Here is a 27,907-nt window from a genome sequence, read left to right on the forward strand (position 1 = left end):
AAATTGTCTTTACAAAAAATATTTCTACTAAAATTTTAATATTGATTTTAATATAAATTAGCTCTAAAAGTTGAGGGGTCGCACTTTGTGGCTATGGGGGCCGCATGTTTGACACGGCTGGCCTGGATGAAACACAGAGGGAACTGTGCGAGTGATGGCCCTTCTTCAAATGGAAGAGAGGCTACCTGTTGTGTCAGGGCCTTCTTACCGCCTGGCACCGGAAACAGATGCAGGATATATGAACCTGTTGTGGTTAAGTAGAATACAGATTTTGTTACCAGAATGGGACGAAAATCATAACATAAAGACAGCTGACAGTCTTTGAAAATGTGGCAAAATTCAGATACCTGGGGACAACAGTAACAAATCAAAATCTGATTAAGGAGGAATAGCTTATTACCAGGGCCCGGATTTTGATGACATTTCATCTTATTTTCCTTGTATCCTATGCGATGCTCTTAAATATATAAATCTCGGATATGAGCTGTTGGTTACAGAAATTTAAATTTTATAGTTCACTTTTTTTTTATTTTTAATTTTTGGGGTATTTTTTGGTAATTTTTTGGACTTTTAAGGGTATTTCTTGTCATTTTGGCCATTTTAGGCAATTTTTCTTCTTATGTTTTCTGAAATTTGAATAACATGGAAGCGAAGTGTTCGTTCTCTTTCTCCTTTAGGTAATTTTTCTGGATTCTTCGGTCATTTTATAGGTGATTTTTTAATATTTTCAGGTCATCATAATCCGGGCCCTGCTTGTTACCATTGAGTCCATAAACGTTTCCTTTCTCGTTTGCTGTCCAAAAACATAAAAATTAAAATTTACAAGAGTATAATTTTGTCCGTAGTTTTGTATGGGGCAAGACAGACGCAGGGTGTTGAGAATATTTGGACCGAAGAGGGATGAAGTGACAGGAAGGCATAAGGCTGACAACCTCACCGCAATCTGTGAGCCGAGTACCTAGAAAATGTGAGCCTCGACGTCTCACAACCTTATGGGCCTGCACGGCCTCTTATAGGGATATGTTTTTGCTCTTATACTCTGGCAGCCTGCTGAGTTAGCGATAAATTTGGGCACCCCTGCTATAGCTGTTCACTAAAATAAGTCGAGGACGGACGACGTGGGTGCGAGCGAGTGTGGTTCAAGGTGAGGAGGGAACTTGTTCACTTTATGAATGGAAATAACAGCATCATTATTCAAAGAGACACCAGAGTTCAGCCCTTAGCAACAACTGTTAGAAGCATGAATGGGCGACGCTGTATCGTAAGACGCTCCGGAGAGGGGATTTACGAAGAAAGAAAGAAAGACAGATGGAATGATTCTTGAGGTTATTATTGCTTCGGCAGATTCAAGATTGTTAAGTTCTTAGGGACATGTCTTACCAACATATCCTTATAAGAGACATCCTCTGCACTTACACTTACACTTACTATTATATCAGTGTGAATTAGAGTCAGAGTTACTTTAGGATTGGTGGTTTACCTCCAATCAGTTCATCTTGGCGTCAAGTCCCTTGAGACTCACGACCAGTAATTTTATTTTCCAACTGAACACTTGCGATTATAATCTTTATGTAACGTCCTTACTGACGAGAGGATGGGTGTGTCGTTTACAATTGCTGCTGGTCCTCACCAGCGCAGTCATTATCAGGTCCGAGTCCCGCGGGACTCATGACCAAATTTTACTGCCTCAGATTCGAGACTCTCACAACCTGGAGGGCCAGTTCCCCGTATTTATATCCCGGAGGAACATGGTGGTCCGGTTACACCCCCAGGCACTGGATCTGTGAATCAGTTGCCAGCAGTCCGCAACTATACCTCAGGCACGGACGTTATGGAAGGCATACATAATGTACACACTAAAAATCACAAAATTCGAGTTGTTCGATTCCCGGCGCCACCAGATTTTCTGAAAAGTAGTGGGTGTGGAACGGGTGCACTCAGCCTCGTGAAGATAATTGAGGAGCTGTTTCAAGGAAATAGCGGCTCCGGTCTAGAAAACCGAGCTTGACGGCCGTGGAGATTCGTTGTGCCGACCACGTGACATCCTCTATCCCCAAAAGTTGGTACTAACTCGCCGGCAAGCGACGGTCTCTCGGTCGGTATAGTTCGCTTGCGGACTACAGGCCACGGAATTTGTCAGACATCGAGGCTTCCTCATTTTCTAGACAATGATAGCTTGTCAACTTTGTCAGCTTTACGCGCCGGCCGTCCTTTACCCCCAGGAATGTTCCTGGTACTCATTTCTGTTAGAGGCGGAGTCGACCTCAGGACCATAATGCGGCTGGAAGAATTTGTTCAGTTGAAAAATCCAGCGACATCGGGAATCGAACCCGCGGCCTTCTGGCTTGTAGCACAGTGCCTCAACTAAGTACGCTATCGCGCGTCCCACATAAATGTTTAGTAAAGTTTCATATAAGAAAATAAAAGATTCCCTTTACGTCCACTGCGTCCTTCGCCGGATCACACAGGCGGACATAGGCCAACTACACGAGATATTCTGCGTAACCAGGAGTACAAAAATAGAACCGTCGTTATGTTCATATACTTGCACAACAAGATTTTCAATTAAATTTAAATTATACAACTTATTTTTGAGAAATATAATGTATTTTAATTACATAGGTATTTTAGTGTAGTCGCTATTTATGATAGTAGAAATCCTTTTATGACAACTTATGTTCAGACATGTTCCAATATGTAAAGAATTTATTTTTGTGGCGTTAGCAACCCATCCTGATTTTGGCCACTAGTAATCGAAATATATAAAGGCAGCCTTTAACATTATGATATTAAAGCTGTTACACTTGATGGACCTTAATAAACATTCATGTCTTACAAAATTTTTTAGAGCCTGCACCAAGGGACGTTATTCTAGAATAAAGAACGAAACAAGATCCTTGCACCAACAGAAACAGGAACCAAGAGACTACATCAAAACACCACTGGAACTGAACTTAACGGCAACGACAGTGGGAGCAATAGCTCTAACTAATTCTAACCTTTATCTCAGCTAAATTTTAAATTCTGAATTTAAAAAAGATTAACATCATTAGCAATTTTAATTCAACGCCTCAGTGATCTTAATGACATTTCAGTTCACAGTATAGAGAGCAACAAATGTAGACACTCGCAGATGTTCGTATAATGAACAGAACATTTACTACAGGCAAAATATTGTGCTAAGCAAAGGCCTCGATACAAACAACGAGTTGCGGTGTAATAGACGACTAAACAATTACCCGTTTTTAGCAGCGGCTCGCTAAACACGTTCTCTTGGAAACGAACACGCGCGCAACAATAGAAGAACGGTGTTTTCGAAGTGGTCCTCGCTGAGGAGTTATAAAGAAGACAATCGGGGCAATCCAGTTCAGTTGAGCTCTGCAAGGGCGGCTGTGACAAGAGGACCTGAGTGCCGGAAGCCAAAGAATCTCCACTGTTATTAATCGTTGATAGGGAACGGCTGGTGAAGACACTGCAAGCTTGAGACAACTTAATGTGTATTGACGTTTAAAGTTTTGAAATCATCGATGACGTAATTGCTTGTCTTTCCGAGTCGGGTGTATAAATGGTCAATATATCCGTTCACCAATCCAAACCCCGTCTATAGTCACACCCCTAGAACGTGACGATATCATAGTGTCACCTGTAAGACGGTGACCTTATGATTAATAAAATATCACATTCGAAGATCACTGGATTTGTTACACACAGAAGACGGTGAACATAATGCAGATTGAATTTCTATGTTGCATACATACATAGGCCTATATCCAGATTATCTGAATTAACATTTTTGTGTAGTATTTCATTCTCGAATGTTTTCCCAAAGTAACACGTGTCTGTACCACAACATTCACTGTTTTGTGAGGTGAACTTGATGGTGCCAGTCACTGCCCATTCGTGCAATTGAGTTGCATCGTTAGACTGATCGTAGAAGTTTTCTGGTTGGTCGCGCTTAATTCCTGTCAGTTGAATTTTGAGGAAGAAAGAAACACCAGAGTTAGAACGAGCGAGCGAAGACAGTGCATGCCTTAGACCGGTACACAAACGTCCGTGCCCTGAGTGGAATTCGAATCCACGATCCCAGCTTCCGCGCGAGTGAAGACAGTGCATGCCTTAGAACGCTCGGCTACCGTGACCGGCATTTCCTTGAAATAGCTGCTCAATTATCCTCACGAAGCTGAGTGGACCCCATTCCAGACCACTGATTGCTAAACTCTGTATATAGTGCGATATTAAGACTCCCATTTATGATCATACTCCCACGTTTCCAGAGCCTCTGATTTGTCTCACCCGAGACAGAAGACCAAGTCCCCCATCCCCTCTTCAACAGAGATATATAGCTCATCTCCTAAAGTGCAGATGAGACATTTCTACGAAACTTCAGTTGTGCAAGCCAGTGGGTTTAGTGTAAAGTATTTCGTCTGCTATTCCCAAACGACCAGATTACATTTCTAAAGCTCTGTAAACCCCTCTCTCCGTCTATTTCTCATTTGCGTCGTTCGAGGCGATATTAGTTTTGATCTAATAAGACGTACGGTGGAGTTGAGGCAAAACTGAGTTCATTGTTAATCTCGACACCAAATGGAGGCGAGTGTAAACAACTTTTGTATTCTTAGCGGCCAAAAAAAAAAAAAAAGGTAAAGCTATCCCTGTAAGAGGCCCATAGGGTTGTTAGATGTTGAGGTTCCCGCATTTTCCAGACAGTCGGCTCACAGATGGCGGTTAGGTTGTCAGCCTTACGCGCCGGCCGTCCTGGTACTCATTTATGTTAGAGGCTCAGTCTATCTCAGAGCCATAGTACGGCTGGAAGGATTATGTTCAATTGAAAAATCCAGTGACCTCACCAGGAATTAACGGGCGACCTTCCGAATTGTAGCACAGTGCCTCAACCAACTACACTACCGGTTTGTGACTGAATTCTAGTACTTCAAATCTCAAGCTTCAATTTATATAGAGCATGTTCCATAAGTTGGAACCGTGTTGATGCTGTGATATTGCTTATTTCTGCCTTAATTTGATCAAGAGTGTGGAAGTCCCAGTGTCTCCATTTGAATACAGTTCTTTGTTCGTTGTTTGAGAAATGTACCATGGCGAGTATTGAGGTTGAGGATCTCATCTACTTGTCCGCAGTCCGCTGCAGGTGACAAAACGTCCTAAAATAATGCGCAGAAGAACCATAGATTTCTTTGGGACACTGCTAATTAGCAGGGCCCGGATTTTGATGACCTGAAAATATTTTAAAAATGGCCGAAAAAATCAGGAAAAATGACCTAAAATTTGACCCAAAAATGTAATATGCAGGGCCCGGATTTCGATGACCTGAAAATATTAAAAAAAATACCTATAAAATGACCGAAAAAATCCAGAAAAATGACTTAAAGGAGAAAAGAAAGAACACTTCGCTTCCATGTTATTCACATTTCAAAAAACCTATGAAGAAAAATTCCCTAAAATGGCCAAAAATGACAATAAATACCCTTAAAAGTCCAAAAATTTAACAAAAATTTACCCCCAAAATGAAAAAATGACGTTAAACTTAAAAATGTCAAAAAATGAAAAAAAAAAAGAAACCTATAAAATTAACATTTCTGTAACCAGCAGCTCATATCCGAGATTTATATATTTAAGAACATCGCATAGGATACAAGGAAGAAAAGATGACATGTCATCAAAATCCGGGCCCTGCTAATTAGTTACTGATTTTAAGCTTTCACGGTTTTCTACAGTTGATTTTAATTCATTTCTCAAGCGGTTACTCCGTTTGGATGTGGGTAAAGTTACCGATGTTGTGGAGCGTCATTCTGCCTCCATCTTCAGGGTCGATCGCTCAGTCAAGACATTCCTCGCTTACGGAACCCGAAGTTTCATTACCGTGTTCACAGGAGCACATCACTGGACACTGTCCTGATATTCTCTACTTTATTATCCTTCCGTCTACGCTTAGATCTTCCAAATGATTCATTCCCTTTCAGATTATGAAAGTTCTTTAGTTCCTCCATGTGCTATATGATCTGTCAACCTCACACACCTTAATTTAGTCAACCTGATAATATGAGGGAAGAATGCAAGTATGAGGTTTCTCGTTGTGCAGTGCGATCTGTTCAGTGTCTCCCTTTCGGATCCAAAATACTGTTCTCAGCGCCATGATGGCAAACACGCTGTCATTGTATGTTGTGTTCCTTCCCTTCCTAGCAGAATGAGTTTTGGGTGTGGGGTTCACCTGGGGGTTGTGATATCAGCCGAATGCCGGCGCTGCCAAACTGCAAACCACCAAAAAGAACTCTACAAACAGAGTAGAGAATGTATCATGTTACGTTCCCGTGCGTTGATGTTATCGTGCAGGAAACGGTTCCTGTACCTTCCGTCTTTCTTTCATGTTTATCTTAGCCAAGATACATCGAAGTGGCCTACCATATACGTACGCTTCGACGCTGTGCAACTCGGATGATATCGCAAGATGCTTATGAACTACAGTAGTGTGAGGATTTGAAAGGAAATGCTCCTGGGATTCGTCTGGGAAAACAATCCCTGTTCGTAATGTTGTCCTTAGGGAGACAGTTTCATATTAACGGCGACGGCCGTGTACGTAACGAGCATATACGTATATGCTTGAACACGAATCATTTACTTCGAATTTAACGACGCTGTCAGCGGCGTTAAAAGTGGATAAGGATGTGGAAGGGAACGGTCGTGGCGTGAGTTAAGGGACTGCTGTGGCAGTCGCGCGGAGGGACTAAGGAAAACCACATAGGAAGATCTGAGGTAGTCGGAGTTTAGGCTGAGATTCGAAGCGGAAACCTCCCAAATACAAATCTGAAGCTTTAACCGCTTGGGATATTGATTACTGATGAATTGAATGCTTATTTGTTTTAATTTAAACGCTAATGTGGACATGAATAATAAAGTTTCAAACTCAGACTTTCAGGAAACAAATTAGTAACTCTGGTTCAGAGTTCGTGTTGTTATTTTGCTAGATTAATAATGAGCATGATATTGTGATACCTGGTTGGAGCGTTCCAATGGAATTTAATATTGTTTGGCACTACAAAGGGCTTGTGTGTGTGCTTACGGAGAATGATATAATAACAAAATTGTTTGCATAGTTAAACAGTATTGATACTGGACTTTGTAGTAACAGTTTTACCTGACGACCTCTGGGTTCTCGTTCCGCCTTACCGACACATTTGTTTGTTATTGCTGTTCCAAATTCCGTGGTTCACAATGTTTAGACACGCATTTTGTGGAATTTCTGAGAAGCCGTAACTATATTTTTATATTATGAACCCGCCACTCTGTTACAACGTAAGTAATGATTATACTAAAATCACTGACTCGGATAAAACCGGTGTATATAAAACAAGGTTGTCAATGTGTGAGGCTCATGGCAAAGAAAAGGGCTCCTGTATATGATGTTAATTATCTCATAGAGCTTTACATGCCGATGTAGCGTGATATAAGCTTTAATGTTTAGTCGTACGTATGGGGGCCGCCTCTGTGGTCTAGTGGTCAGGCTTCATGCCTACAGATCCAGAGGTCCGAGTTCGATTCCCGGCGCTACTAGATATTCTGAGCACTAATGGGTCTGGAATGGGGTCCACTCAGCTTTGTGAGGATAGTTGCTCCGGTCTAGAAAACCGAGATTAACGGCCGTGGGGATCTGTTGCGCTGACCACGCAACACCCTCTATCCGCTAAAGTTGGCACTAACTTCGCCGACAAGCGGCGGTCGCTTGGTCGGTATAGTTCGCTTGCGGACTAAAACCACGAATTTTTTTATGGGGTTTAGTTACTTTAGTGATATACGTTACGATTATATGATTATATTATGGCGACATATTTCGACCATTAAATTGAATCATTTATTTTAAAATAATTTATGTTATGAGGAAGTTGAAAGTCTGCCCATTATCTTTGTGCATAACGTGTACACTTTATATGATTTTATCAGTTATGAAAACGTAGGCCCATACTTCTTGGCTGTACGGTCTTCTAAGGACCTTCTATTGCTTTCTGACATGCCTATTCTGCATTGTTATTTGCCTGGACCTTCTGCTTTCTGACATATCCCTGTTCTTCTTTGTTAATTGCCTGGTCCTTCTCCTGCTTTCTGACTTATGCCTGTTTTTCTTTGTTATTTGCCTGGACCTTCTCCTGCTTTCTGACATATGCCTATTCTTTTTTATTTGTCTTTTGTCTTCAATCTCAGTCTGGGTCTTTTCACGTCTGTTTTATCTTCACTTTCAAATATTTCCTTACAAGCCCTTGTCTGATCCAAGTTAATTACATGTCCCAGCCATTCCATTTCCCCCCTTTAGTACCTGCTGCTATGTACAGATGGCAGCTGTAGCAGGTACTCACGAGTAAAATTGAATATAAACATGTTTTATGGAGGTGTGCTATTAAACGGACGCGTGTGTTGGGCATTACACATTGTCTGAGTTTCGGTTATAACACTTTTTGAAACATGGCTGCCCTTCCTGTTATCATTTCAAGGGAAACTACACTTTAGGGTAGATATTGGGTTAGATATTAGTTAGGCGTATTGGCCAGAGTAGAATGGGCTTCATATTGGTACCTGAAGACGGAACCATTGGCAGATTTCGAAACATTCTGGTTTATAACCAACAGTGTGACGATGGAAATTGTCCAGTATGAGTGTCATTTTAATGCTGTCAAGTGTTGCAATAATTTAGCAAAATGTCTCTGAAGTAAAAACAAAGCTGATTGTGGAAGACGCGTATAATAGCTTCCCCATTCTCTTGTGTCTTTGTGGGCGCCTGTAAGCCTCTTCCTTTCTCAGTGTATGTGTCACAACGTATAGTTCAGTTATTGTAGGTGCATAACTGTCGCTTAACACTGACAAACAAAATTAGAACTTCACTTATGTGATTTTTATATTGCATTTCTGATTCATGATGAATGAGAGGAACAGAATTTAATTGTTTCTTGCATCCTGTTGTGTATTTAATCAGTATTAGAGTTAATTTTACCGACCACACAACACGTTTTTATTTACTGTCACACTACATGTTTCGACCTCAAGAGGTCATCCTCAGGTGTACGAACACAGTTGCACAATCACACGCAATCACATTCGTTTTTCCACTTATTTTGATCCTGTATCCTGTTCAGGTCCACGCTCAGTAATATGTGTCAAGTTCTTCTTATAAAACATAAGTTAAAAATACAAATGTTAAAAGTTAAAATTTAAAATTTAGTTCACTGTAACTAGTTATATTATTACCACTTGGTTAAAAAGTTCATGAATTAAACTTCAACTCATCACATTGACTGCACTTTCACTTTTGAAGGTCTTGTTCTTTTGCGTCCTCTGATGTTGGATCTATTACGTTCCTTGTCATGATGGCTAGTCACATGTAGTGTGACAGCAAATAAAAACGTGTTGTGTGGTCGGCAAAATTAACTCTAATAGAGGAACAGAATATTGTGATATGTAGACCCGTTGCTAGGGAACGGCTATGTAAACAAGCCGGCAACAAACACTCGGCCAATAATACAGTAGACACATTTCTGGGAAACGCCTGCAGTATACGAACACAGCAATAGAACCGGCGTTTCTATGTGAGTCCGTATATATACATTGCTAGGCAACGGATATGTTTTGTATGCTGTGGTCCCACCCCAGGCTATATAACGAGAAAACTGAAAATGACAGTTCAGTTGGACGTCAGAATAGTTCCAGTGTAGGGTCCAATGGGAAGAAGATGACAGTGGGACAGATAGTGATTTGTGAACTGTTGTACCCAGTTGTATGAAGGTCCAATAAATTCGATCATCAAAAACCAAAATCCGTCTTATTAGTCACGCAAACCTCGGATACGTGACAATATATATGAAATATTCAAGATGTATTGGGGAGACTGGAAGTATAGTTCGACGCATTCTTAATTTGAGCTAAGTGGCCAGTTTAACGTCCCGACCAATTTGCACCCACTGGACTAGATGGCTCTCATAACAGGTTTGGAGTCTGTGGAGAAAATTAAGATACACACCCTCAGCAGGGAATCGAGCCTCAGATCCTTGTTGAAGCAGCTCATCCCTTAGTCGCCATACCATCTCATGGGTGGAAAGTGGAGTAAAATTTTAATGGCTGTTCTGAAGATTCCTGGAAGCCACAAGTCGGCTGCTGCACTGCCCTCAATTGCAGCCAAATGGATATTTGCTGTCTGTCGGATCGGCACGTTCTAAGGGTTGGTGGTTGGGCCGCCCCCTGGAGTCTGTAGTAACAAAAAAAAAAACGATATTATAACGTATCCACGGAGCGTTCGGTTTAAATTCTGGGATAACCGTGGTCTGGTGCCTTGGAGACTTTACTGGACAACTGCAGGTGGCCCGACGTCAAGTAGGCTGACCTTACATGGGTTATAAGGGTAGTTATTTAACAGCGCTGATTGAAGTGTATGGTTTATGTAACGTTGAGTACGATAGGTAGCAGCTCATGAATGCTGAGTAGGGATGTGGACGCGAAGTGGTCCCGACCTACGGACTCTCTAACATAATTTCATCAGTGGATTCAAGTCCATTTCACAAAACAGGATTCGAACTCGTGATTCCAGAATCGTTCTTCTCTTAAACCCATCTTGCACTAGTACGGACCGTCATGTTCTTCAGGTTTGTATTAATGAAATACGTTTCATTTTATTTTGTAATTTCGAGCGCGGCCTGTTCCTATCATAATAAGATGGGAATATTTAACTGTGTCAATGAACTGCATTTTAAAACATTAATTTCCACGAAGATTATAGACTTGTGTGATATGACACTGCGTAGTGTTGTGCGTATGTACCGACGTTTCAGAGGAACCCACTGTCACCATCTTCAGACTGGAATACATGGAAACAGCAGATTGTGTTCGAGACGTTGGTGTTTTTGTACCTGACTGCACAGCGTCATTTCCAGCAGATTGGTAAACCTAATATTCAGTGCAATAAAATCCTTGTCTCATATGTTCTTACCTACATTTTGCCTTGGGTGTTAGGTAAACGGAACGTCACGATCGAATCGTGAGGACTGGAGCCCAGCTGTATTCACATCATATCATTTGGGCATCTCGCAATCCCAATATCTTACGTGGTTTTCCTCAGTGACTCTAAAAAGTAGCCTAAAATAGGTCACGACACCTTTCTCATAAACGTTTTCACACATTCCTACTCTTAACAGATGACAGAGTAGATGAATACGAGGCCACAGTGTCACGTGACTGTTTCTCACCCCACTTTAAAAGTAGTAATAGTAGTTTCAGTAGCTTCTGCATAACTCAGACGGTATAGCGGCGGGCTACGTGCTGGATAGCCGTGGTCCGAATCCCTGCAGGAACAAGATTTTTCTTTTCTCCACAGCGTCCAGACCGGTTCTGGGGCCCACCCAGCATCCTATCCAATGTGTACCGGGGGCGAATTCCTCCGGGGTAAAGCGACCGGTGTGTGAGGCTCACCACTCATCTCCATCTAGTGCCTAGGTCAAGAATGGTGGAGCTATACATCCACTCCCCCATATGTCTTTGTGGCATAGGGATTAATTAATTAAGCATAGGGACAACTTTACCTTCACTTTTTTATTCCGTATCAGTAAATGTGACACCTGCAAGGTCTGAATGCAATTAATGCTCCTTTTTCCTCTCTATGTCTCCTGTTCGTGTCGGAGGGTGGATTCGCCTCTAAACTCCTCCGTTCGTAATGTTGAAGGGAATTGAACCCGAGCCGTTTAGACAGTATTCCACTGCTTAATTTTTGGGCTACGTACGTTTGCAGTCGGCATTATATAGAGTAACCGGAATCATACTAACCTTATATTGGACATTGTCTGTTGTGTGTTAGTAAAATTGCAGTCAGCCGCCTTAAGGCGGGAAGAAAACCACGACTCCTGGGTCGTCCAGCCCATAGCCTGGTCGATATACCGACTGAGCTATAATTACATATTGTCACAAACTTTTAGGGAATATTTCTGGAGATATATGTATGCTTGTTTGTTGTCAGTTTGTATAAATTATAAACCTAATTCGCCTTAATTGACTGTAAATTGTTTCCGGTCTTGCCCCAAATTGCTTTTTGATTGTTGGGTACATTCAATATTCGGCACTTTCGTAGTGACAGCCAAATATTATACAGGGTGATTCATATAGAACCCGCCCGACGAAATGAGCTGTAATGTAAAATATACCATACAGATATTAAAGTAATTTACACATATCTTATCTTGTGTGCTGTGATCAGAGCAGGTGTTGAAAGTGTCCGCTGTTTTCAAGTAGGCACCAGAAACACTCGCTGTTCAACAGTGAACTCCATGACTGTCGCCTGCGCACTGCAGACACGTTTCGGCATTGTCCTTGACCTTGCAGCATAAGGGCTGCCACTTGCCGGATCATGCGCACACCATTCGACTCAGCACGGCCCGTGGATTATTATATCATAATTGTGAGCGGTTATATGCACCATCTGCGGAATTATTAGCAAATTCATCGGGCCGGTTCTGTACGATTCATCCTGTAGTTGATTCCGTAGATCCTTGATTTTATTCGAGCGTTAACAATGAAGTTCTTGTTGCAGTTTTCAAATTCCAATCGCGTACGGTAGTCTTGATAGTTCGAAGCTTTTCTGCGCCTACTGTCGAAGCCACCTGCGTGTCTGCCCACATGTCCTCGCCATGTCTCCAAAAGTGCAAGCGAATCCTGTCAGAAAGCTTTCCCATGTCTGTTTCGAATCCCTCCATCCCGTTGAGAGTTCGGTGAGTGGTTTGGGTCCCGCAAGAGAAGAGGTAGAGCGTTCAAAATTGATGCTACAGTCCAATTTTCTTGCTCGGGTTTGTCAGTCTCTCACTCATGTTTAGTTATTCTTCTGTAGGTTGAGTGCTGATATGCGAATTGTGACTCTGGTATAGTCACTTCCTTCTTCAGAGGTTAACAGTTGCTCCTCTAGTCAGTAAATTCCCCATTCTTTATGAGCTCAGAATATTCATTACTGCATTCACAAAACCCCGAATTGGCCTATGTCTTCAGCCAGATGTATCTGGTTCACACCCTCACACACTGTTCCTTCATTTCGATTCTAGACGGTTCTGACGATGGTTGAGGGAACCAACTGAGCTCCCCCCCCCCCCCCTACTTGAGGACGGAAACAGATCCAGTTTCCGAAACGTGTTCTCCATTTTCTAGAATATGGATGATTGGGAAAGTTCAAAATCCCATTAATTCTGTTTTCCTTCAGTGTTGGATATAATTTATTGGCTGTTGATTTTATATTTGTACGTCTTTTCTGTAAATTTTTACAAAACTACAATTTGCCTATAGCTTAGTGTAGGGTTGAAACTTGGTCTCAAGACTTCAAGGGAAGATGTAGATAGGCGGTGTTTTAGAACAGGGCGTTGAGGATATTTGGACCGTAGAGCGATGCGATAATAAGGAGGATTAAATTGGTAAGGCATGTAGCACGCATGGGGAGAAAAAGAATGCATGTAAGGTTTTTCATGGGAAAACCGGAAGGAAAGAGGCCGCTATGAAGGCCAAAACTTTGTGGGAGGATAATATTAAAATACAATGAGGGCGGTATGGACTGGATTGATCTGGCTCAGGATAGGGACCAGTGGCGGACTCCTTTGCACGTGGCATTGAACCTTTCTGTTTTTCTATAAAATGTTGGGAAATTATTGAGCAGCTGAGCGACGGGCGGCTTCTCAAGGAGAACTGAGCTTCATGAGTTAGTTGTTTTCTTAGGTCCAGATTTTTTCTGTCAGAGTGTTATAAAGAATTTGAAGTCCGTTCTTCCAGTCTGTCTTTTTGTCTGACTATAGTCGAGATTTTAAATGTCAAATTTGCGGTATGAATAACATCATTAGAGACATCACCAGCTTGGATTTGTGTGTCGGGGGCGGAGTGTCCGTCCTCACCAACAGCAACATGGTGGCCTTGAGATCAACCTGAGAAGGAAACAGCTCTGGTGTGTATTGCTTTATCATCTTGAAATTGACAATATGTGGCACCGTCTAGTACCCGATAGAGATATTAATGTCAGTCTGATATTACGGGATTTCTGTATGCATACAAGCAATTTAACCGCACCATCGCAATCCTTCCCCCCCCACTTTTTCAGTAGCCGATAGAGTTAATAATAAAAAATTTATGAAGAAACAAAGGTTTAAGACACACTGTAAGAACAAGGTATAGGCGATGAGCATATAGACCAAACTTGCGCGGACAAGGACATCTGCTAGTCCTTGCGTCCAAGTATCTCGTGTTATTTTCCAAAAGGGCAGAAAATGATACGTCAAGAAACCCCACTGAGTTTCTTTAGAAACTGAGAATTAGACTTACAGCGGCAAGCCACTTTGAGAATTCGAGAAGTGACAGTTTCTACCAGCCGTAAGTCAGAAGTGGGAGTGCCAGGAGATCATTAGCGACCCCTCATAAGTTGCATCGCTGTCAATTTCGCCGTTTGGTCTTTTAGGGCGAAATTCCCTTAAAAACAATCTGTCATTGGTCGGAACCAAAATTAAACCAACTCCCATTATTTGAATGAGCCTATCAGGGAAATTAGGAGGAGAGGAGAATAGGCAGATAATGTCAGTTAGGACCTCTGGCTCGGCAGAGAGTTCAGTCTAAGATTTGAGTCGTCTAGCAACTTTTGAAATTGGCGGAGGCAAACCCCGCATCACACGTGCTAAAAGATAATTCTGAGTACAAAATTTGCTCTCATAACGACTTATATTGAGATTTAGCTTAACAAGAGCGCGGCACAAAGGAATTTTGCGAGCTGATCGAGTGCATTTTAGTGTAACTGTAACACCAGCTGCTGGTAAGCCAAAACTAAATTAGATTGTGTGAATTTATGCAGCCGAGTGTCTTTAAGAAGAAGAACAATAGAGTGTTGTGGTGGTACAGTGGATTATGTTGATTAGAGGTGCTTCACCCTCACTTGTCCGAGCCTGACCCGTATCCGACCTGAAGAGAGACTCATCTCCACTAGCTAGTCAAACCCACATGCCCACTCCTTCCCCACTTACTCTTCTACCCGTTTGCTGNTGCTAAAAGATAATTCTGAGTACAAAATTTGCTCTCATAACGACTTATATTGAGATTTAGCTTAACAAGAGCGCGGCACAAAGGAATTTTGCGAGCTGATCGAGTGCATTTTAGTGTAACTGTAACACCAGCTGCTGGTAAGCCAAAACTAAATTAGATTGTGTGAATTTATGCAGCCGAGTGTCTTTAAGAAGAAGAACAATAGAGTGTTGTGGTGGTACAGTGGATTATGTTGATTAGAGGTGCTTCACCCTCACTTGTCCGAGCCTGACCCGTATCCGACCTGAAGAGAGACTCATCTCCACTAGCTAGTCAAACCCACATGCCCACTCCTTCCCCACTTACTCTTCTACCCGTTTGCTGGCACCCACACTATCAGATCCAATCCTGAAATGCAACCCCCAATAATCTCAACTGAAGGAAGAAGCGGTGGAGCCGGGTCAAGCCGAAGCCAGCTACTACCTAGCAACTTCAGCAGCGGCAACACCAGGTAGGGCAGAGTCAAAGTGGTCATCGGAGCAGAGGGCCGATCGTCATCGACTGCCTCTCCCTGCACTACTATGCAGACGGAGCCGCAGGCGGTAGGTAGGAGGGACGGTTACCAAAGATTAAGTGGAGCCCAACGTAAGGGCACTAAGAGGACAGTTATAGCCAGGCAAATTCATGAGTTCAAGGCTGTATATTGCCATCTGCCTGCACAGTGTACTCGGCAGCGCGTGGTATGATTTCAGTAGTTTTGAGAATTCCGTCTTCTGGGATGTGTCGGCGTGTGAACTGATGTTTAAGGGTAGAAAAATCCGCGAGCGAGGACCCAGCGTGAATAAGTGGCTGCAGACTACTTACGCTGGTTCTTCGCTCGAAGATATTTCTACCCTGAAGATGGCGATAGGTTCCTCAGAAACGTCGATTCACACAAGATCTACACGGTGCCACGTCCCAGAAGACGGCATTCTTCATAGTCGCCGTGAAAACCTCAAGTCTTACATGAGTAGTATTAGTTTCTGTTAGCCTGGGGGGTGGGGGGTTAGATTAGCTTATCTTAGTGCGTCACCCCACCTCGTAGCTATCTGTGGATGTAAATGAGTTCTGTACTTCTCGGAAGTTTAGAAAATTTCGATAATTTCGAAATTTAATATCGGAATTTAAGAAAATTTCGAATTTCTGAAGAAAGGTTTTAGTCGTCCGATTCGTCGAAATTTTCCGGCAAGTTTTCCGAAATATGATTTCCGACGTTTTCAGATTTCAGGATATTCTCGAAAGTATTCTGATGTTATCTTAACGCCTTTGTTATCAGGCTGAATGTTTTTATGATATCAGTATTTTCCCTGCAGATGTCTGAGATGAAAAAAAAATTATTGGCAGCTAAGACTGTAAGCTGTCGCCGCATCAAGTGATAATGATCTTTAAAAAAGACAAAGCACGTCAGTTCGGAGTTGATATTCAGACTCTTGGAAACATTGTCTCTGTCATCAGTGAATGATGTACTAGTTTAATGGTGTCAATCTAATTGCAGTATATACTTTTCTGTCCAAAGTTAGGTACTGCGTTTGTTCTTGTTCATTGAAATATCAACGTGGAAACTAATTTAGTTCAATAAGTACACAATATGTAATAGAATGAGACGTGAATACAAGAAAGTTTACAGATTATATTTTGTCAGTCGACACTTGCCTGTTGCGTGTGCATTATCAGGCTGTCACTGGAAGTTGAATGCTTCAATATGTAGACGTTTTTATAAACGGAGCCGCAAGATGGACGACCTGTACAAAACGGAGACAAATTGCTGTTCATTCCGTCAATTTTATTAAAGTATTCATACACATAGAGTATATATGATGCAGGACGTTTACTTTAAATTTATCTGCATAGTCGTAGTATGTAGTTTTTTTTGTCACAAGATGTGTGTACCTATTGCTAGGCAACGGCTGATAAACACGCGCATATGGCAATAGGACATCCATTGCTCGGTAACGGACCAGTAAACACGCCTCCTTAGCAATACAGGGTTGGTTTCTTTGTGGTCCATGCCAAGGCTTTATAAAAGCACTCAGTCAGAAGACGCAACTGAGTAGAGAACATTAATCGAGTTGAGTGTTCGGAATTGACAATTTCAGAATAATGGCAAGAGAGGAATTATGCGGTGCAAAGACTTCACTTGTGATTTGAAGTCCTAGTGAGACTGTTATAAATCCGTTGCCAGGAGAACCCTAGTGTACGTGTAACGGTGAACTGTAATGTGTATAGATCAGCGATAGCGCTATATTGCCTATAGTTCCGAAACGTCTGAATATATAAGGTGCAATAAATCTATTCACCAATTCAAAACTCCGTCTATAGTCACCGATAACACGTGACAGTATTAATCATTGCAGTGCAGAGGGCTCCCTATAGTCAGTTCGAACTACACTGACAGAAGTTCAGACATGTAGTTCACTAGGTAACCAGCTTTTGTCATCAGACATCGTTATAGTGAAATAGGAACATAACCTAAATGCGTTTGTCATCTTAGAAGGTAAAGTTCGTATGTGAACATATAATTTCGGCTACACCGATAGAGAGCAGCATATGTCTTAAGAAGAAAAATATGCTGATTTCATTAAAGACAGTATCAGGCAAGTGATCTGTAAGAGGTATTTCAAGGTAAGATTCATTTTATTAAATAATGTGTCATTCATATATGAATTGTGTTTTTTAACTTAAATACAGAAACATTGCTTGTATATTATAAACATATGGCATAAGATGCGAGATAAACTATTACATTCCGTAATAAGTAATTGATGATATATTTATTAACTGTGTTTTAGTATTGACGTTGATTTTTCTTCTGGATCTATGCACCCTGTGGCTGTGAGTAATGTTGCCGACGTTTCGGAAGGACATGCAGACCCCATTTGCAGGGTTGATATTATCTCTGCTTAATTACATACTACTATGTTCTTATGAGGTAGGTGTACATAGATATTGTATTGAAAGTGTCTCAGAGAAAGGTATAAGACTTTCTGAATGTAATTTGCTATTTGATTTCGTTCATTCTGGTTCGCCATACCAGCAGTATTACAAAAGGTTAACCAACTCCGTCTAGTGTGACTTATAAAATGTTTTTTTTTNGAGAAAGGTGTAAGACTTTCTGAATGTAATTTGCTATTTGATTTGGTTCATCCTGGTTCGCTATACTAGCAATATTACAAAAGGTTAACTAACTCCGTCTAGTGTGACTTATAAAATGTTTTTTTTCCTATCTTTCCTTTTTAATCTTTTATCCGTGACATATTTCGGTATTAAGGACCATCTGCAGAAGGATATATCAGTACGGGCAGAAATTACTATTACAGTGTGTTTTGTCAATATCAATACATTGATCATCTGTCATCCGGGGATGGTACAGTAGGACATTTGGAGACCGACGTACCAAGCGCACTAAGTCTCGCCCCACCTCAAACTAAAAAAAAAAAGTACAATCTTCTGAGACGTGTGCCATTTAGTACGATAGGTATTCACCGACATTTTGTATTTATGTACTGCCCACGGCGTCAGTGCCGAAGGAATCACCAAGTCACAAGCCGCAACCAGAGGTATCCCAGTGAACATTGTGCTATACATGACCCCAGATTTTGCTCTCTTTTTGCTGATTTCTTGCTTTGTTTACTCTTAGACTGTGAAGATGGTGGCAGTACGTTCCTGCGAAGTGCGGGTGAACCCGACTACACCGTGGCACAGCCCACAGAATGGTTCCCATCATACTTATCTGTGTTTCTTCCTGAAATAAGGCAGAAATATGACTTGAATGTAAAAATATGGCAGTGTAGGCTGTGTTATTAAAATTATGTACATGAATTAAAATCTAGTGGAATTGGCAGTGAAAAAGTATGATTTATAAAACTTGTCAGTGCATAACAGGAAAATGGAGCGTGCCCTAACCAGTTGTTTCTTGTTTCATTATGTTGAGTCTTTGTTAGCTGGTACTTTGACAGTGAAAGTAATTGTTATGCCTTACGTTTCAGATAATATCTGGCTTACTTGTATAAAGTATAGGCCGTGTTTCGCGATGGAGATAAGGGCATTGAATATATATAATAGCAAGCGACAAGGAGCATGCCCTGGCAGAACGTATTGGCTACACAGAACTGTCACACTGCTGCAAGAATAAGATATATATTTGCATACCTCTGCTTCTCAGTCTCAGGGTGAGATATTGTTTGGCATTTTTATATATCGTTTGTGACAGATTGTTACTGAAGAGAAATTTAAGCTCCTTTTTCTTTTGTATATAATATTTTGGTACACTGTTATTGAAAGAAACGTTTTTTTCTTATATATACTTGTGTGTGTGGCATTGCCACTTTTTTACTTTTGTGTGTATCGTTTGTGACAAATGGATATTGCAATAAACCTTAAGCATGTTTCACTATTATGTATATCATTTGTGATTAATTGTTATTGAAGATGCCTTAAAGTTGTGTGACTTTTATATATACTCGTATATGTTATCTGTGACAAATTGATATTGAAATAAACATGTTTGACTTTTATGTATATAATTTGTGATTAATTTTTATTGAAAATGCTTTAAAGTTGTTTGACTTATATTATCTGAGACAAAGTGATGTTGAAATAAATATGTTTGACTTTAATGTGTATTATTTATGATTAAGTGTTACTGAAGGTTCCTCAGAGTTGTTTGACTTTTATATTATTCCTGACAAACTATTGTTGACAACCTTAAGCTTTTTGCTTTTATATATATTATTTGTGAGAAGTTGTTATTGAAAATAACCTGAAGCTTGTTTGGCTTGTATATACGTATAATTTGTAACGAAATTTCCTTGAAACTCCTTAAAACTTGTAATCGGCTATTTGAACAACATTCTGTTGCATCTGTTGCAGCTCTTTCATTTCTTCTTTCTCTCTTTTTTCCATATATTCAAAAAGAGGCAATATGAAAGAAACACAGAAAGTGGAAATGAATCTTTTGACACAGTATAATGTTTGAAACATTCTTAATTCAGGTTTTTCGAATTCTGGGTTCAAATCTCAGTTTGTGTATGTTATACTGACCAAGATATATCGTATTTCTGCTCTCATTTCATCTGGGGAGGGACTAGATTATCTCAAATCCCGTTCACTGCCTTACCCCAAGACCCCCCCCCGCCCCAACTGGTCGCAGCCATGAGCCAAATTAATAAAATTCCACCTCCTACCCTATTCAGTATCCACCTGCGCCCACGAGTTTGGTGTGGGTACTTCCCCACAGGCTTCTCAATCGAAATTTAGTGTGTATTTCTCATGTGTACCGTGCTTCCTACATGGCCTGCCCTTTTCATCTATCTTGATTTTATCGTCAAGAGTATAAATTATGAAGATCGTCAAGGGGATAATACATCTGCCTTAAATATTACTATTATTATGCAGAGTTGGAAAGGGACACTTGAGTAGTTGAGGCATGGTACGAGCACTATCCAGCCTATCGAATCAATATCATTATCACCTGTTCCACACGCATGGTCGCTTAATTGACCAATAGCAGCATCATTTCATGCATCTCAGTTTCTCTATTGTGTTCACCAGAGGAAGCAGTACGTAGATACGTTCGAGCAGGCGCCATGAGATTGCCAGGAATTCAAACCTTCTTCATAACTTTCCATTGATTAACAAGGAAGTTATGAAAAATACACAGAGAACTTCATAATAAGGAGTTTCATAACTTGGACTCTTCGTCAGATATAATTAAAATGATCAAATCAAGGAGAATGAGATTGGCAGGGCATGTAGCACGAATGGCGAGAAGAGAAATGATATAGGATATTGGTGGGAAAGCCAGAAGGAAAGAGACAACTAGGAAGTCCATAACGTAGGTGGTTGACAATATGAAAATGGATCTTAAAGAGAGAGGATGGGGTGGTATGGACTGGATCGATCTGGCTCAGGATAGGGACCAGTGGAGGGCTCTTGTGAACACGGTAATGAACCTTCGGGTTCCATAAAATTTTTGGAAGTTCTTATGTGGCTGCAGAATTGACAGCTCCTCAAGAAGGGCTCAGCTGCATGCAGTTTTTATGTCTTCAAATATGAGATTTTAGGTTCTCTTAGACGACTGCTAATATTATTACCGCTTATATAGGGTTACCCTGAAGATTGAGACAGCGGTCTCTCCGAAACGCCTGTAACGATCAGCATAGAATCTTGTCAGCGAAGACCGCAGCCCTCAAAGCTTATTTATCAGCTAAAAGGTGAAGTGGTTCATGTCCTTAACTAATTAAGCACTACACCATGAAGGCGTATGAGAGAATGGATGTATAGATCCACATTTTCTTGACCTCGGCACTAGCTGTAGGTGAGTGGTTAGTTTCATGCCCCTGGCGCATTACCTATCCTCCGGTTCCCAACGGACAGGAGGTTGGTTGGGTCCCAGAGCTGGTTTTGATGACATGGAGAAGGTAAAATTCTTGACCCTACCGGGACTCGAAGTCTGAACCCTTGGTCGTCCATCCCGTAGGCAGTTGCTATACCGAATGCGCTATTTCTGCTACTTATAAGGTAGTTTTCGGGTTATGAAACAAAATGGATGATGGTAAAACAGAGATAGGTGACGTTACGTATGGGTCATGGAGTACAGATTAGAGAAAATTATCCACGTTACTTCAGCATTGCACTGTGAATCTGTACATGTTCAAACGGGGTACAACCTCAACCTTATTGTTAACGTCTGAGCTAGGCTGAGGTGAGTGGTACAATTGTGCCCTTAAACGATTCCACTGCATCAGATGGATTTTTCAGAGCCGTTCGGTGTGTGCTGAAGAAGGCGAGAGTGCCCTCTTTCATGGCAGTGCAACCTCTTTCTCATATGCCATGGTCCTCAGCCTTCTGAGACCCGATATCTATTGTTATAATATTTCAGAATTCATTTTTTCGTCACAAAAGAAATCTGCCTCCAAGACATCCGGTTAGTCTATTTAGATAGTTGATAGCTGTTAATTCTGAGTTAACGCGAAACACATACTCTCTGTGGGCAAAATGCAGAGTTTATTTTTGAAGTGTTATATAGCCAGAATGCGTTAAATGTTTAAGCCGAAGAGGACGAAAGAAGAAGTGAAGCTGACAGTGTCTGAGAACCGTGTACTTGGAGAATACGTGTATCTGATGTACAGGGAATTAAATAACAGGAGAGTATAGAAATGTAATAATTATGAGGAGCGTTACAATTTGTCAGAGTGGAATAAGAACGGATATTGAATGGCAAGACTTCTCTCTTCTGTGATAACGCCTTGTAGCCCGATATTCGGAGGAACATTTTGCTTCCGTCGTCAGGATCGAAGAATAAGCCAAGCAAGAAATGATCATGAAGTAGTTAGCAAGCAGATCTTATTCTTCGACCTGAAGGTACAGGCGATATGTTTCGTTCGAAACGTCAGTTTGCTTTCAGTGTACTACGTGGCATGTTCCGTGTTCGTAGCCACAGCTGGTGACTACCTGAAATTCTACAGGTATTGAATGTGTTTGGGAACGAAGTGCAAAGACCTACACCTACAACCAGACAGGCCTGTAGGTCCTACAGGCTTGTCTGGTTGTACGGTCGGCGGAAAGAGAAGGAAATTCAGTAAATAGTAGTAGAAAGGTTATTGAAAACTGTAGCCTTGAACCCAAAATATCATTATGGTTAAGTTAATGGCTTATAGCGAGTGTGATTAGTAGTACGGGGAAGAGGAGATAATTTGGTACCCAGAGTAACACCAACATGAAGAAAACTGTATAATGAGGAACTTAACAATATAGAACCTTTAGTAAACAATAGAACACGCTAAGGATGTCGTGGTTACAGCATGTAGCGCTCGGTTTTATACGAAATGTACAGTTCTCGTTATCCGCGCCTTTATTTCAGTATCATCCGCGGTCAATGTAGAAGCCGCTGCTAGGGCCCAGTGAATTTTGTGGGCAGTGTTCCAGACTCTCCACATCATTTTGACTTAAGTCATGTCAGTTCTTGTTCCTCCAACTTAACTCAGCGCTCGTTAATTTAATTTCCCGCTATTTCCATATACGCGGCTATTTTGAGGAACGCAACCTGCCAGATATAACTAGAGACACATGTATATGAATGTAGTTAAAAGTTATGTACTGAAATTTCTTCCAGTGTTAGACTAACTTTCTCTGTATTTACATTGTTGAGCAAAACTTGTTGTGCTGGAAGTCGTTTGTATGATGAATGTAATGGCGAGTGTGAAATGTACATGCGCAGAGAAAAGCAGTGCCAATTAAAGTGCGAACTTGTTCGTAGCTGCAGCATCTTAAACTGTAGACACGCCCAGTCCCAGTTCACGGAACCTTGAATTAGGTTATATACATGGGAGGGGCGGGGAGCAGTTTGTTGTAGAACACAGAACTTCGCTCTCGCTAGAGAGAATGCTCAGAGCTGCAGATTTGATCAGCTAAGGTGTTTGGAACCCCAAAGCTAAAGTGGCACCCTATAGGCTATTATAAATTCATAGACAGCGACTGAAATAGTTATTCCATTATTTTGAACAGTGAAAATGCAGACAGCTCGAAGAAAGTAAAGCTTCAAATTCAGTTTTGGACATTTTTTTTTGCTGATACTTTAGACAGAAATCGATCAGTTTTCGTTTTACTTTACGTTATTTGCTTACATTTTATAAAATGAACATGTAATCTGTTCCGCCATTTGCCGGTCTCTCCCTCTGTATGTGTATATACAACTTTGTTTTAACATAGCCCTGTTGTACGTTTACATCATCTTGGGATCTCAGCAGATGGTCATTTGCGTTGAGATGGAATAGTGTCTTCTGTTCGCAGCTGATGCCCCCTACACTTCAAGGTAAAAAGGCAAAGTTGACACTGAAGAAAAGCGGTCAAGGTCCAACAAAAGGACTGCAGAGCCATGGATGGATAGGTGGGTGGGTGGACGGACGGTCGAGCGAACAGATAGGCAGATAGAGACAGATCATTAAGCTCCACGCCATGAAGGCGTACCCATTAGATAGGATGCTGAGTGGGCCCCAGCGCCGGTCTGGAAGCTGTGGAGTAGAGAAGAATCTCTTACCCATACCGTGAATTGAACCCTGTCCATCCAGCCTGTACCCCGTCGCTATACTGACTGAGTTATCCCTTCTCTTCCGCTGCACTTTTGACATGAATGAATGGGCCTAGTAAGTAGACCACTTACAGAAGGGGTAAGAGAATGACTTCTGCCGGCGAGGACATAAGAAATTGATAGCTTTGAATATTCACATTTCGAATGTGGCCAGACAGCCATAGTGCTCGTCTTCAATGGACTTGCAAGGCGCATCTTAGCGAACCATTGCTTAGTTGTGTGGTTATATGGAAACATACGTTTAAATCAACGGTTGAGCTAGACACGCCACAAACGCTCATGAAGACGTAGTCTATCTGACGAAAGCTGATGCTCCCGCTCTTATGTTAATAATAATAATAAAAAAAGTAAAGTTATCCTTGTAACAGGCCGTGATGGCCCATAGGGTTGTGAGACGTCGAGGCTCCCACATGTTCTAGACAATCGGCTCACAGATGGCGATAAGGTTGTCTGCCTTACGCGCCGGCCCCCCTTTACCCCCAAGAAGATTCCTGGTGCTTATTTCTGTTACAGGCTGAGTTGACTTCATGGCCATAGTGCGGCTGGAAGGATTAGGTCAGAAGTAAAATTCAGTGATCTCATTGGGAATCGAACTGGCGACCACCCGGTTCGTAACATAGTGCCTCAACCAACTGCGCTGCCCCGTGCCCCAACTTGGGCCATATTAACCCAGTACACAACCTATAAATTGAACGGTAGCAAACATTACCCGAATTCAGTCTCCTCTTAATTTCCTCCTGAATCAATTTTTGATTTGTTAGTCATTCCCAAATATCTGAACTGTGCCACATTTTCGAAACATGTTAGCTGTCTCTATATAATATAATAATAATAATAATATATCATAATTATTATTTTTTTTTAAATATGGCACAGTTCAGCTATTTGGGAATGACTAAGTTAACTGAATTCCGTCAGAGATTTTCTTACGGTTTCTGTCCTGCCTTCTACAGAGTGAAGTATGATGGGTTTGAGACGGGTCTTTCTACAGGGCAATGGAGGTTTTCTTTTTGCACATCGCCCACACCGGTTCCGGGGTTACTTTGCCGCCTATACAGTTGGTCCCAGTGGCTATTTCCTCTGGGGTTAAAGCGGCGGCAGCGTGATACTGATAACTCACCTCCCATCTAGTGCCGAGGTCAAGAATGCTTGGAGCTATACCTGACTCCTCCATCTTCCTGACTCAGTACTTAATTTACCCTTTACATTACTCAAAATCAGCCAGTTATTTTTTTTTTTGCTACATATTCTTTTGAGAAGTATGGCCGTGGTAAATTTCACGTTTTATTCAATCTGTAATGCTCGGTTCATTTGTCGTCTTTTGTACGAATCGCTCTGTGAACCACGTAAAGATGGTGCAGCGGAATCCATTTTGTTAACGGTGTTGTGCATGTAATGCGAGATATGCTTCAAATGTTGACCTCAGCCCCTAATGTCGCATATACGAACAATTCTGAACAATAATGCTCCCCGCAGCTTGTTTGGTGCCATAGTAATAAGGAAATATATTTTCTTCGCACACTGAAATTACCGTAAGTAATGTTAACCAATTCCTTCCCTTCCTCTGTATGTGGTAAACATTTTTCACCTTTCCTGCAGATAGGTATTACGATCTCTATGTTTGGGTTGGTTGCCAGAAGCATACGCAGAGGTACAGGCGTTATGGACGTGTTGCTGGGTAGGGCGAACTGCCAATAATACGGTCCATATTAAAACAAATTTGTAAATCTGTTTATACTGGCGTGCAATTTCTTAATGTTCAACCACGTTAGGCTTTAACTCTCACTTTAAATGGAACAGTTGCTTGTTAGAGTAGTGTTAATGACCCGGTTATTATATCTTCGAAGCTGAAGACTAAAATCTACAGTTCTATGTGTAAATTAAAGTCGTACTAGAGGACTTAGCCAACTGTTTTGAGAATCGTTATGAACCCTGTGGTTACTTAAAGGTTAGGATTTTTTTTAGTAGCATAACTACTCTCTACTTCTGAGGAAAGGCTCGGCTTCGTGGAGTAAGCCATATAAAGGTAAAGTTATTCACGTGCTTAACTAATTAAGCACTACACCATGAAGGCGTATGGGGAATGGATGTATAGATCCACATTTTCTTCACCTCGGTAGTAGATGGAGGTGAATTGTCAGCTTCATGCCCCAGCCGATTTACCACCGGTGAAAGAGCCCCCGGTATCCATTGGATAGGAGGCTGAGTGAACCCCAGTGCTGGTGTGGACGATGTGGAGAAGAGTAAATTCTTGACCCTACCGGGACTCGAAATTCGACCCTTCGGTCGTCCAGCCCGTAGCCAGACACTATGCCGATTTCTGGTTTATAAAGCAAAATAATGATCCATGCAGCAATAGTAATAATTCGGTACTTATGCGATACGTATGCGTGCTAACTGAACAGCCCAAAGGCCAAGTACTAAATTAGTATGAGTAAGGAAAAAGAATAAAAAAGCACAAAATGGAAAACAAGACAGTTTATATGATTGGAATAATATTATTAGTACTAATAATTTAATTAACATGCATCAAAGTTATCATTGTGGAGCGAGAAAATTGAAATATATGCATTTGCAATGAACGCAATTAGTGTTTTATTAATTGGAATAACCATGACCAGTATAAAATATGACAGCAAGAAGCATTTCAGGTTTTAAATATATAAACATGTAATATAATAATAAGAATAATAATTCACTACAGCTATTTCCTTACGTGGTTACACAACAACTCAAAGGTAAAGTTTTGAAAATACCATTTGCAAAGGTGGAATCAAACAGTAATAATTCAATTCAATTCAAGGCGTCAACGTCATTATTAATAATAATAATAATAATAATGTCCTAAAATTGTGTCTAAGAACAATCCTGTGTAACGTAAGCGAAAGCTTTAGGCACCCTTAACAACAATAAAAACAAAACAGACTCCATGGCTTTAGTCCGCAAGCGAACTATACCGACCGAGCGACCGCCGCTTGTCGGTGAAGTTTAGTGCCAACTTTAGCAGAGAGAAGGAGTCGCCTGGTCAGCGCAACGAATCCCCACGGCCGTTAATTTCGGTTTTCTAGACCGGAGCCGCTATTTCCTTGAAACAGCAACTCAATTATCATCACGAGGCTGAGTGGAACCGGTTCCAGACCCACTACTTCACAGAAAAAAATAGCGCCTGGAATCGAAGCCGGACCTCTGGATCTGACCACAAGACCACAGAGGCGGCTGTAGGCAACCTTAGCCGAGGCAAAACATCGCGGTAAATTGTTGCATTGTCTCTGTGTCCGCTCTACTGCTGGAGTAAGCTCCCGTGATATGCCTCTGGATAGGGATCCGGGTGGGTGGGTTACGCCACGGGTCCTTCGTCCTTCGGAACAGAGTAATTCCTGCCTGTACACGGGATCAAGTCTCGACAGTCCAGCTCGTGTCCAGTCGCTTAACTTACTGTCCTGTCTTAATAATTATTTATGTCATGCTTATTCAGCAGCCCTTCGGTCTAGGATACCGAAATTAACGGCCGTGGTGATTCGTTGCGCTGACTACACGACACCCTCTATCCGCAAAATTTGGTACTAAACTTCGCCGACAAGCGGCGGTCGCTCGGTCGGTATGGTTCACTTGCGGACTGAGTTTTTTTATTTATTCAGCAGCCCTAAGGCCAATTACAAAATAAGCATAAGCACAGAAGACACACAGGGAAACAAAAGACCGAACACAGCAACTTTTAGATTCTAAAGGGTTCTGACAGTGGTAACACTCAGAATTACTCCCCCC

The 27,907-nt window shown here is 41.4% G+C and overlaps 1 protein-coding gene across 1 annotated transcript in view; it reads left to right on the forward strand.

Annotated features, from left to right (window-relative positions):
- LOC111874867 (fat-like cadherin-related tumor suppressor homolog) overlaps nt 1-27,907 on the forward strand; it is a gene marked incomplete at its 3' end in the record, with an annotated part of 232,468 nt that overhangs the window by 196,776 nt on the left and 7,785 nt on the right. Inside the window, exon 3 of the mRNA XM_023870717.2 lies at nt 18,692-18,825. Coding sequence (XP_023726485.2) covers nt 18,692-18,825 — 134 coding nt within the window. The remainder of the gene's footprint in view (nt 1-18,691; nt 18,826-27,907) is intronic.

The sequence above is a fragment of the Cryptotermes secundus genome, unplaced genomic scaffold (genome assembly GCF_002891405.2).
Source record: "Cryptotermes secundus unplaced genomic scaffold, Csec_1.0 scaffold160, whole genome shotgun sequence".
NCBI classification, from domain to species: domain Eukaryota; kingdom Metazoa; phylum Arthropoda; class Insecta; order Blattodea; family Kalotermitidae; genus Cryptotermes; species Cryptotermes secundus.